This window comes from Nomascus leucogenys, chromosome 3 (genome assembly GCF_006542625.1).
Source record: "Nomascus leucogenys isolate Asia chromosome 3, Asia_NLE_v1, whole genome shotgun sequence".
NCBI lineage: Eukaryota > Metazoa > Chordata > Mammalia > Primates > Hylobatidae > Nomascus > Nomascus leucogenys.
Genome location: NC_044383.1, coordinates 120,450,958 through 120,463,645, shown reverse-complemented (window position 1 = coordinate 120,463,645; position 12,688 = coordinate 120,450,958). Strand labels below are relative to the sequence as shown.

General features: G+C 41.4%; 1 protein-coding gene across 1 annotated transcript in view; it reads left to right on the top strand.

The window, feature by feature from the left end:
- The first annotated feature begins 520 nt into the window (after positions 1–520).
- SGK1 (serum/glucocorticoid regulated kinase 1) overlaps positions 521–12,688 on the top strand; it is a 149,112-nt gene continuing 136,944 nt past the window's right edge. The window contains exon 1 of the mRNA XM_003255746.4: positions 521–1,187. Coding sequence (XP_003255794.1) covers positions 1,119–1,187 — 69 coding nt within the window. The 5' untranslated portion in view covers positions 521–1,118. The remainder of the gene's footprint in view (positions 1,188–12,688) is intronic.

Sequence of the window (12,688 nt, the reverse complement as noted above, 5' to 3'; positions counted from 1 at the left end):
AACCTTCCTCATCATTAAATGGATTCAGTAATACTTTTTGGTAATAACTCGTGTGTGTGTGTGTGTGTGTGTGTAATAAAATAGTTTGTATATGTTCATTGTGTTCTTTTTTTTAATAAGCTTTTTTAGTGAAAAAGACACAATTACCGTCACCATTGCCCACTATATAATGACAAGTAGGGGAGGGTAGGCTGGAAGAGCTTCTACATAGTGAGAGATCTTCCATTGTTATACCTACGCTTGCACTTTATTTCATTTTCTTCCACGTTTGGACAGGTCGAGATTAAATGTGATTGCATTTCCGTTGAGAGGCTTTTATTCAGAAACAGGATTCAAAAGAATGTCATTGAGCATAAAATAAAAACGGTGTGCAATTTATATAAAACTCTGATTTAAATGGTCCTAACAGAAAAAAAAAAAAAAGAAAGAAAAGAAGCTATTTAAAGTAGCCCTCCCAAGGGGAGTAAACTGCTCTTCAGTGCGTCCTGAACCGGCTGTGCCTTCTCTCCATCCGCTGCTCAGATATTCATGAATCGTTGTTTCTTCCAGCCTCGCCTTCTCTCTCCCTCTGCCTTTCTGGCGCGGTTCTCCCTCCCTCCCTCTGGCTTCTGCTCTTTCTTACTCCTTCTCTCAGCTGCTTAACTACAGCTCCCACTGGAACTTGCACAATCAAAAACAACTCTCCTCTCTCAAGCCGCCTCCAGGAGCGCATCACCTGGAGAAGAGCGACTCGCTCCCCGCGCCGGCCGCCGAAGAGCAGCCAGGTAGCTGGGGGCGGGGAGGCGTACCCTTCTCCCGCTCGGTAAGAGCCACAGCATCTCCCCGGAGATTGGCCGTATCCCACCGTCCGGCCCCCAGGGTCCTGCAGCGGTGATGCATATGTTTCGGAGCAATGATGGAAGGAGAAAAGCCGCTGTCGGTGGCAACTGAAAGTGGGAAGAGGTTGCTGCAGTAGCTGGTGCTGCAGAATGCGCGAGTGAAGAACTGAGCCCCGCTAGATTCTCCATCCCGCTCAGTCTTGATTAACTGTCTCCAGGAGGTAAACCGGGGAAACAGATATGCACTAACCAGGCGAGTGCTAACCTGGATCTATAACTGTGAATTCTCCACGGTGGAAAATGGTAAACAAAGACATGAATGGATTCCCAGTCAAGAAATGCTCAGCCTTCCAATTTTTTAAGAAGCGGGTAAGGACAGGTTTTGCTTATTTCTTTTGTTTTCTGTGCTTCTCTTAAATGCTTTTGAATGTTTGCCTGAAGTAAGCCCGAGGTTTTGTTGCTAAACCCTTAATGTAAGCTGTGCTTCTGATAGCAGTGGTAAAGCTGAGAACTATACCTGACTTGATTCGAATTTGTTGGAGGAGGGGCAGGAGGCTATGAAGAGTTGCATTCGGAGGAGGGGGTTGGGCTGAGATGCCTTAAACGGGTTTGAGCTGGGAATGGGGATTTTTCTCTCTCAAGCCACAACAAAGATTACAAGGCAGTCGCAAAGAGAATTGGCTTGAGTACAATTATGGCTAGTAATTTAGTCAGGGGCTAATTTAGCGGCTTCCTCTCTCTTATCTTTGAAGGGTTCAACTTTTCTACACCTTTCATCCACTCAGTCTCAAGTGATGCATTATCATCTTCATTCGTCAGAAGCAGCAGCTTCTGGCTTCCCAAATCCATTCAGCCAATAATTTGCTATGTCTCTATCTGTGGTATAAATAGCAAAGGACTAGAATGACCTTTTACAGAAATGATGGAATCCAGCATTTAAAATTGTCTATTTTAAGTTGCCTCAATTTTTGCTTTTGCTTGGAATAACTGCTTTTTTTTTTTTTTTTTTTTTTTGGGAGAGAGCAGTGGGAGGTCTGTATTTGAGTGATAATTCAGGGTTATGTTGCTGTATGCATTTATTTCTTAAACTCCTGATTCTTCAACTCAAAGTATGAATAATGTTGCATTGGTTGTAGGTGAGAAAAAAGGATTTTTTGCATGTATATTTCATAATAAACTCAGTTCACTGGGATGGCCACACTGGTGGTCTGTGTAAATCTGCAAATTTATACACAAGTGGAAGGTAAGAAATGAATGATTGTTAAAGGAATGACGACTGACACTCTTAAGGACAGTGTTTCCTAAGCAATGTAAGAGAAGAAACATCCTCCAGTCCCCAGTTGCCCCATCCTATTTAATACCCTAGGGCAATTCCACGGAAATGGTTCTCTCCATTCATTCCTCCTTCTCTTCATTCAGGTCCTTTCTGTGCCACTCCTGAAACACAGCCCTTCAGTTAACTCATCCGCAGAACACAGTGAATTTCAGGGTGGGCTGTACTATCTCCCTGCACCAAATGGGCAAGCTGGGAAGGCAAGGCTAGAAATGCAGGCAACATGTCAGGCCCAGCTAGAGGGCCAGCGAAGGCTCACAAGCACCCTTGACTGAGTTCTCATCAGTAAAGCAAAATCTTTCTCAAAATCTGTGGGCCAAAGCATATGCATTAAAACCAAAATGAAACCAACCTGTCCTGGCCCCTGCTCTTGGAGTGGGAGTACCATGTGAAATCTCACTAGTGAGCTGCAAGCTGAATGAAAGCAAGTCAGTGCAACTTCACAGAGCTCCACACGGCTTCTTAGTTTTTCCCTGTAGCCAAAATATTTCTTTCCAAGGGAAGTGCCCTTTATGAAAATTAATTTTCTTTCTTTTTTTTTTTTTTAGAGATGGGGTCTTGCTATATTGCCCAGGGTGGTCTTGACCTTTTGGGCTCAAGTGGTTCTCCTGCCTCAGCCTCCCAAATCCCTGGGATTACAGATGTCCACCACCAGGCCCAGCCCTAATTTTCAATAATAAACAAATGTTTTGCTAATTTTAAAAATGCCATAGCCCATTATCCAGTACTTAAACTCTACTGCCTTTTAATTACTGTATTTATTTCATGGTATTGGGGGTATTCTAAAACTCCTCAGTCAGATGTTCTTAAGCAATGTAGATTTAAGTTACATAAATTTTAAATTGTCTTTTATTTTCTTTGTTATCAAAATGTACTAATAGAAATACTAATTTGCCATTTGGTTTTGTTTTGCTTAAAAGCAAATTTACCAATAGGCTTTAGTTGGTGACTCTGCAGACCTTGAATTTTGCAAAGAACCACCCAGGGTACTGATGTCTTATCTGAGTACATGCAGAAAGAAGTTTCTACCAAGATAACTGGCAGGCAGCTTCATCTGCCTTCTAACCTTGGGTCTATCAGTTGCTGGAGACAGGATCAGACATCTCTCCTGCCCCCGCACTCTCCTTACTCCTCAAGGACAGTTAACTAAGTAGAAGGTGACCTTGTATCAAGTCATTGAATGCCCCAGGGATAAATTCTTTGATTCTTGTCTACTTTGGTTTATTCCACAAATTCTGTATTCTAAATGTTCATTTCAGCTTGTACATGACTTTGCTTTTGGTTTGCTTTTTTTGTTTGTTTTTAATTAAACAATATGTAAATAAATCTATAAAACAAAACATTAAAACAATAATAAGGTATATCCCACCTCCTCTCCAATCTTTCTCCCTTCCCCAGATGTAGTAACTGTTACCATACTGATGTTTATACTTTCCAAACTTTTACTTCACATACACATTCATATACTATAATGCCTTTGTTTGCAGTTAAGAATAATTCATTTTCTTATATTCTATTGTTGAAGTTCCACACATTTCTGCATATTTTATTTTTAACCTAGCTAGACAGTCTTACAAAGTGAACCTTTGTCCATAGCCCACATTAAACTATGACTAGATTTTGGAAAAACAACAAAAAAAAACCCATAGGGTCTATTAGGACTAATTAAAAAGAATGAGTTTTGATTGCAGGAGACTTAAACAGTGCTTCCTATGCTTCTGAGACATTCCAGAGGGAGCATAAGAAACTAAAGGAGAACATAGGTTATCTGCCCTTGTAGCTGTCAGTCACTATTTATTAGAGCTGACTATGTTCTAGGTAGGAATGCTTTACATTTATTAGCTCATTTAATCTTCATAGTAACCCTATAAGGTAAGCAACATTATTAAATGTGCGAAGTGTGACTTAGAGAGATTAAACCACTCGCCCAAGTTCACATAACTAAAAAGTAGCAGAGCTAAAATTTAAACCTTGTTCAACTCAAAGCTTGTATACATAATCCAGGCTTTTTGATTTCAGACCACTCTCCCCTTCTTTTCTTTTAGTTTCCACAACAGACTCTTCTATCCCCCTACCAGCCTCCCCCAACCAAGCGAAATCTTTATTCCACTACCAAAAACCTATAAAGGCGGCCAAGCCTCTTCCAGCTCCTTTCTATTCCTTAATACTGACAGTAATGAGAGGCAGCCCTGGGGAACCCAGATTCTAGGAACATAATCTGAAGAAAGACAGTCCGGATGCTAGTTCTACAAAATCCTTTGGATTTATGCTTTTCATCCTCATATTTTAAAAGCTCAACTAAAGCAGCTTAATTTCATTTAGCAGAGAGTTGCTGAACTAAACTAGACAAGAGTTCTAGTTTTATTCTTTAAGTGTTCATAATAAATTAGCATTAGATGTGTATGGATTATATTTTACTCTTAAGAGTCTCCAAAAATTCATTTAAGATGAATGGAAAAATGTCCTTATCAGTTTTATTCTCTCAATCCAAGAGTTTTAAAAGTTATCCGTCCAGCTAAAGGTAATCCATTTTCATGGATTTAAACATTTGTTCTGTTTGTGGCTCAGATTCTTACATAATGATTTAGAAAACACAAACAAATGACATTGTCTCCAACTCGATAATCCTTTTTGGAAATACACAAGGTATATGAAAAAACTTCCATAGCCATGATTACATTACCTTTTGTAAAATTCGAAAGGCTATCTAATGCTGCAGAATTTTGGATGTGGAATGAACCTCAGAAATTCTCCCTCTGACTTCCCTCTTTCAAAGATGAGGAAACTGAGTACCTGTGGTAAATCACCTGTCAAATTAGAATGAGGTTAAGCCAGGACTCATGTTTTGGGTTTTCACTTCCAGATCTCGTGTGCTTTCCTCTTCGTTAAGTTCTCAACATCAAACTAGTCAAGTCTTTCATGCCTCATTCATTCATTTTTCAACAAATAGAGTAGGAACAAAATAACCATGTTTTATCTTCGTGAAACTAACTGCATAGTGACTACCAACTTTGACAAGACCCTTCCATTTTGACTCTGTATTTTTGTTGTTGTTATTTTTGTTTGTTTGGTTGGTTGGTTGGTTGGTTGCAGAGACAAGGTCTCACTATGTTGCCCTGGCTGGTCTCACGTTCCTGGGCTCAAGGGAGCTTCCCAAAGTGTTGAGATTTCAGGCGTGAGCCATCCACCGTGCCCAGCCTTGACTCCATATTTTATGATTATATGCATTTGAACAATTCCTTGGGTTATTCTTTAATAACAGTAGCTTTTCTAATAACTATGACTTAAATGGCATTAATATTGCTGGACATGGTTCTAAGAGCTTTAAGTACATTACACATTTAAATCATCATACACAGGCCGGCCGCGTTGGCTCACGCCTGTAATGCCAGAACTTTGGGAGGGTTAGGCAGGCAGATCACTTAAAGTCAGGAGTCCAAGACCAACCTGGCCAACGTGGTGAAACCCTGTCTCTACTAAAAATACAAAAATGAGCCAGGTGTGATGGCAGGCGCCTATAATCCCAGCTACTCAGGAGGCTGAGGCAGGAGAATAGCTTGAACCAGGGAGGCAGAGGTTGCAGTGAGCCGAGATCTCACCACTGCACTCCAGCCGGGATGACAGAGTGAGACTCCATCTCAAGGAAAAAAAATATATATATATATCATATATAAAAATACCTGAGATAGGTACTTTGATTATTGTGATTTCATAGATGAAGAAACTGAGGTATACAGAAGTTGAAGAACTTGCCCCAAGTCACATAGCTAGTTAGTGACAGGATCAGGGTTTGGATCCCAGCACCAGGCTCCAGAGTCTGTGTCCTTAATCTCTATACATCCTGAATGCCTGTCAACATTAAATAATCCAGGGTGAAGTTCAGAGAAGTGAAATGCTATGTCTTCTCTGGCCTCCTCCTTTCTCTAATAACTACGGGAACAAAGGAAAGGTTTTTAGCCTGGTTACAATATTTACTCTAGCAGAGCTGAAAAATTAAATTAAGCTCCTCTGAAGTGCTTATTCTTCACAACTGTTCCATAAACAGCATCCCTTTACATTTGGTTTCCTTTTACTGTTCTATTTTGCCTGCTTAAAGTATTCAAATTGGAATAACAAAGGCCCTTTTCTTATGGGAAACTTTCGATGTCTTCTCAGAGGGTAACATTATTGAGCAGCACCATTCAAAGCACTTTCCTCAGGTAACTCTCACAATCCTTCATTATGCCCATTTTATAGCCAAGGAAACTGAGGGTCAGAGGTTAACTAATTTGTTAAAGATCGTAGACCTAGGAAGAGGTATAGCCAGAATTCAAATTCAGGTAGTTGGTTTACCAGCAGCAGTCTTTTCATTTGCGTCACTGGAGTGCACTGCGATGATGCCCATACTGTTGCAGGATTGGCTCTACCGAATTGGAAACTACTTGTGAAGACAACCCAAAGAGGTGTTTTGTTGTTGTTGTTGTTGTTGATGTTGTTATGGCCTTAGCTATGAAGAGGTAGATTCTCCAAGTGACTACTGAGAGCGGTAGGAATGCTTTCTAACAAATCTGAAGTCTGCTTTACATTTTTTCAAGATATTTTTTATCATACTTCCCGGCACATGGCGGAGACTCCAGGGGCTCCTACTGTGCTTTCTTCGGAATGGCTAAAATCTAAGCTATTTGAGTTCCTCTTGAGCCTGCGCCCACACCACAGCACATGGTCCCAGTGACACTGCACTGTCACATTAGTACTGCTTATTCCTCTGTAGCTCCCACAGGGCAGGAAGGTTTTCTGTTTTGTTTTGTTTTTTCAGACAGAGTCTCACTCTGTCACCCGGGCTGGAGTGCAGTGGCACCATCTTATCTCACTGCAACCTCTGGCTCCTAGGTTCAGGCAATTCTCCTGCCTCAGCCTCCTGAGTAGCAGGGATTACAGGTGTGCACCACCATGCCCAGCTAATTTTTTTGTATTTGTTTTTAGTAGAGACGGGGTTTCACCATGTTGGCCAGGCTGGTCTCGAACTCCTGACCTCAGGTGATCCCCAAGACTTGGCCTCCCAAAGTGCTGGGATTACAAGCATGAGCCACCACAACTGGCTGGAAGGTCTTTAAGGACAGAAAACCGGTCACCTTGTTCACTGTATCCCCTACTTGTCAAAACATATTTGTTGAATAAAAGAATGCATAAAATAAAACAACAAATCCTTCTATTACTTGCCCCTAAGTCATTGCCCTCTTCTCCTTCCTCCTCCTTCTTCCTTTAAACAGGCTTTGGTGGCTCAGAAATCTAATGTATTTTATTTCTCTCTGTTTGGATATGGATTAGATATAAATTAAGACTGAAATGTAACCTAAATCTGGCTCAAAGACAAGCTGTCACTTCCCCTTCAGAGCTGGTGGGTACTTAGGGAAGCTTGACCTCAGCTTATTTGCTGATCCAGTGCCCATAACACACCTTCTCTTCTATGATACTTTTCTTGTCGGGCCAAACAAGACAGACATAGCAGTGATTCACTAATCTCCTTTTATTTTGCATTAATATGAATTACTAACTTCAATAATATATAGTAGGCTGGGCACAGTGGCTCACACCTTTAATCTCAGCACTTTGGGAGGCCAAAGCAGGCGGATCACCTGAGGTCAGGAGTTTGAGACCAGCCTGGCCAACATGGTGAAATCCCGTCTCTACTAAAAATACAAAAATTAGCTGGGAGTGGTGGTGGGCACCTGTAATCCCAGCTTCTCAGGAGGCCTAGGCAGGAGAGTCACTTGAACCTGGGAGGCGGAGGTGGCAGTGAGCCAAGATCAGGCCATTGCACTCCAGGCTGGATGACACAGTGAGACAGCATCTCAAAAAAAAAAACAAAAAACAAAAAACAAAAAAACTATATAGTATCTTAGTATCTGCATTATGTATCCTCCCAACTAGAATCCTAAAAATGTCTTTCAATTATTATTTATCCTCACTTTTCAGCGTGGTCTTAGGAGCCACAGAGTGTGAGTAAGACGGATGCCTTTGGCACTTTGACCACTAAGTCTTAGAGAGTTTGGATGAGGGAGTTCAGCAGACTGAGTTTGGCAGTGCTGGGGAATTAGTCTCAGTACTGCAGAATGTGGATGATGAGCCATTTTCGTTAAATAGATATTTTGCCTCCCCAGCAGCTCTCAAGAAAATCCTGAGATAGGCTCTTAGCTACAGTGCTTGGGAGGGATTTTGAATGGAAAGTGTAGCTGAGTTCCTTGAAATTCTGCACCATTTTTTAAAGGGCTGGTGCTGAAATGCGGGTGCCATATGCAACACTGGAGTAAGAGATATTCTGAGCTCACCCATATTTTATGATCTGTAAGTGCTTAACAAGGTAAAGCAAAACCAAAATGAGGGGGCGGGAGTGAGGAACGTGGGGGGCGGAGCCATCAAAATGCATGTTGGAGATTTCCGAATATGAAAGCATGAAGGCAAGAACAGTAACGTAATGGGAATTGGATCAATAGAAAAGTTTAATTAGTAATTTAGGTCAAGCTAAAGATAGTTCGCTAGAGCAAATATTGTAGAAGCATATTTTTAAAGTGTGATTTTTTTTTTACATACTAGTTAATTTTTTTTAGAAATAAGTCCAAAAATAAAGGTAAATATCAACATTCCTAACATTGGCAGAAAAGACTCCTGACTTATGAGTGGGATGCTGTTTCCTGCCTGCTAAGGAAAACTAGGATTCCTAGCTTGTCAGCTTGTTTGAGCGTGAAATCATTGGCTCCTCACCAACCTGGGGATGAAGATTTTTATCCATTCTATGGGGCTCAAGAAAGTTCAGCTCGCAGGATAAACAGAGTCTTTGAGGAGCTTTAACTAAAGGGATATGCAGTGTCTCTATAGAGATTCACATCCTCTGTAATGGGAAAGCAGGTGGTTCTGGACCTCACTCTCAGTGAATCCTCCTTGCCCAGAAATGAGGACAACAGCAGTGACCTACCCTGGTCCTTGGTCTAAGAGCAGGCTTTCCCAGCAAGTGGCCAAGTTTCTCTGGCAAACTGCACAGTGATGCTGGCAAATTTATAAAAGACCATGTGTGGAAAGTGGAGGAGACGGAGGTGAAGGAGGTGGAGGAGGAGGAGGACAGGAAAAGCAGACAGTTAGGCAAGTTCGGTGCTGCGTTGGCATCCTCCTGCAGCTGCCATGGCATGTGGAGAAAGGATTATTATTATAGTTTATTTACTCTCACATCTATTTCTTCAGCATTCTGAAATGACATTGTATTTACAACAAAGGGAAATGAAAATCAAAGATGTAACTGGCGCAGTAGAGGAGTCTTCTATTTGGTAGTTCGAGGTGCCAAAATATGACTCTAATTGCTTTCTAGAGCCTGCTGTGACATTTTTCTGAGAAGAATTCACTTAGCTACTTCTGTAACATTAGGGTAACCTTGGCCTCTTTTTCCCTCCTAGGTCAGGGCATTCACCCAAAATGGCATTTGCTTCGGGAAATGACTGGTCATGTGGTTCTTCCACTTTCTCTCTCTCTGTCTCTCTCTGTCTCTCTGTCTCTCTCTGTCTCTCTCTTTCTCTCTCTCTCTTTATTGTCTCTGGAGGATAAGCTCACAGCAAGGCAAAAGAGAAAAGCATGAAGTGAAATATTCCTAGGCTTGCCAGGCACGGTAGCAAATGCCTGTAATCCTAGCACTTTGGAAGGCTGAGGCGGATGGATCACCTGAGGTCAGGAGTTTGAGACCAGCCTGGCCAACATGGTGAAATCTTGTCTCTACTAAAAATACAAAAATTAGCAGGGTGTGGTGGTGTGCACCTGTAATCCCAGCTACTCAGGAGGCTGAGGCAGGAGGATCACTTGAACCCCGGGGGGGTGGAGGTTGCAGTGAGCTGAGAGGGCACCACTTCACTCCAGCCTGGGTGACAGAGAGAGACTCTGTCTCAAAAAAAAGAAAAGAAACACTCCTAGGATTGTGCCCATAGAAAACAAAGGATTCTTGTTCTAACCCAGTGGTTTAAGGAACATCTTGCTATCTCTGAGTTTGTTAGAGTGACATCAGCCAGTTTGAAAGACCTTGGTAGCTCAAAGATTTTAGTCTCTAGAAATAGCAAGGTGAAAAAAAAAGTCCCCCAAATTGTTAAAACATATTTAGACTCAAGTCCCTGTAGGACCAAAATTAAAATATGCCAGAGAAGGGAAAAAAATGAAAGTTAATAGTTTGAGAATTAAAAATAAATTGGAATATGTATTTATAATGCTTATTACTCAGAAATGTGATCTTTCCCATAGAATGATCTTTCTGAAAGCAGCTGAATTTTCTTTGAACTCTGAATCTTTCTGGGCCAGTATTTATTTAGGTTGTATTGTAAAAAAAAAATTACAGGAAAAAAAACGATGAGTACATAGCTTCCGGTGTGGTTTAAAAGATTGGGGTAAGGCTGTGGAGGGGTAGTATAAAAATAAAGACATTAAAAAAGAATCCTCTTCACAGCCTCGTATAGCTTCTCTGAAACCTAGAATATACACTTGCTGGGTGCAGGACCTTGTCTGTCTTGTTCACAGCTCTGTCTGTGTGCCTGGTGCATAGTAGACACTCAGTAATATATGCTTGATGAATCAATAAAAACAATTTAATCAAGGGGCTTGGGGAAGAGCTACCATGTGTAATTATGATGTCATTACTTGGTTGAATAGAGAGAGTATTGATGAAGAGAAGAATTTAAAGAAAATCTTGGAGTGATTTTAACTGCTTCCAGGTATCCATGGGTTCCACACCTGTGGATTCAACCAACTGCAGGTCAAATATTTGGGAAAAAAAAAGGATGGTTTCGCCTGTACTGAACACGTACAGACCTTTCTTCTCGTCATTATTCCCTAAGCAATACAGTATAACAACTATTTACATAGCATTTATATTGTATTTGCTATTATAAGCAATCTAGAGATCATTTTAAATGTTAGGGAGGGTATGCATTGGCTATATGCAAATGCTATGCCATTTTATATCAGGGGCTTGAGCATCTATGGATTTTGGGATCTGCAGGAGTCCTGGAATCAATCTCCCACAGAGACTGAGGGACAATTGTAGTAACAATCTGTAAATGAATTTCTACAATGAACGTCAATATAATTGCTTTCTCCTTCAACCACTTGCCTGCAAAGATTAAATGTTACGCAGAAACAACCAGGACTTGGCACTCATTGTATACAGGGCCTTAGTTATCAGCTTTGGCGAAACAGTCGTATCTAATTTATTTGTCTATTAGTCAGCTTTTACGTAAAAGAGCCCACACCTTCTCTACATTGTCACTAATAAGTTGCTGAAGCCATTGCTAATTATTATTCATCTGGTGCAAAGCAAACACATTAAATCAGGCAATTGAGATTAACCCTTCAGAATTGATCTCTATCAGATGGAATTTCAGAATGTATAATTTTTTTTCATCTAGTACCTTGGCAGTTACGTCTTGCATTATACATTTCATTCTTTTACAAAAATCAGAGCAATGCAAATTTCTAATGTGTCTTCATTTCTAAAGTTAATATCCTTTGAAATAACAGATTCAGAATTTATTTCAGAATTAGTGTTGAAATTCCCCCCCCACCTTTTATTTCTTTGTATTCTCATCATCAACAGCCAGCATGAATTGAGCACTTTGATGTGTCAGGTTTTAAGGTGGGAAAGAGAAAATAAGAAATCATAAGCTTCCAGGTCAAGCTCAGTGGCTAACATCTGTAATCCCAGCACTTTGGGAGGCCGAGGTGAGCGGATTCGAGACCAGCTGGGGAACATGGCAAAACCCCATCTCTACAAAAAATTAAAAAATTAGCCAGGTGTGGTGGTGAGTGCCTGTAGTCCCAGCTACTCAGGAGGCTGAGGTGCCAGGATCACTTGAACCCAGAAGGTGGAGGTTGCAGTGAGCCGTGATGCCACCACTGTACTCCAGCCTGGGAGATAGAGTGAGAGACCCTGTCTCAAAAGGAAAAAAGAAATCACAAGCTTCCTTCACTCCCCCACTCCCTTCCCCAGAAACTTGTATTGTGTCCCCCATGACACGCTCATTATAGCCCCTGTGTGTTTTTTCTTTCTTTTTCTTTCTTTTTTTTTTTTTTTTTTCTGAGACGGAGTCTCACTCTGTTGCCCAGGCTGGAGTGCAGTGTTGCGATCTCGGCTCACTGCAACCTCCGCCTCCCGGGTTCAAGCGATTCTTCTGCCTCAGCCTCCTGAGTAGCTGGCATTACAGGCATGCACCACCATGCCCAGCTAATTTTTGTATTTTTAGTAGAGACGGCGTTTCACCATGTTGGCCAGGCAGGTCTCAAACTCTTGACCTCAGGTGATCCACCCACCTCGGCCTCCCAAAGTGCTGAGATTACAGGCACTTTGAGCCACCGCGCCCGGCCTTGTGCTATTTTTTATGGCACCCGTCAGTTTGCAATTGCGTATTGGTAAAGCTTTTTAATGAATGCCTTCAGCATTAATTAATGTCCTCCTGGACTATGAGCTCTATGAAGACAAGGACCTTCCTTCTCTTTTACATACAATTAAACCCTCAGGACCTGGCCCCTGGGG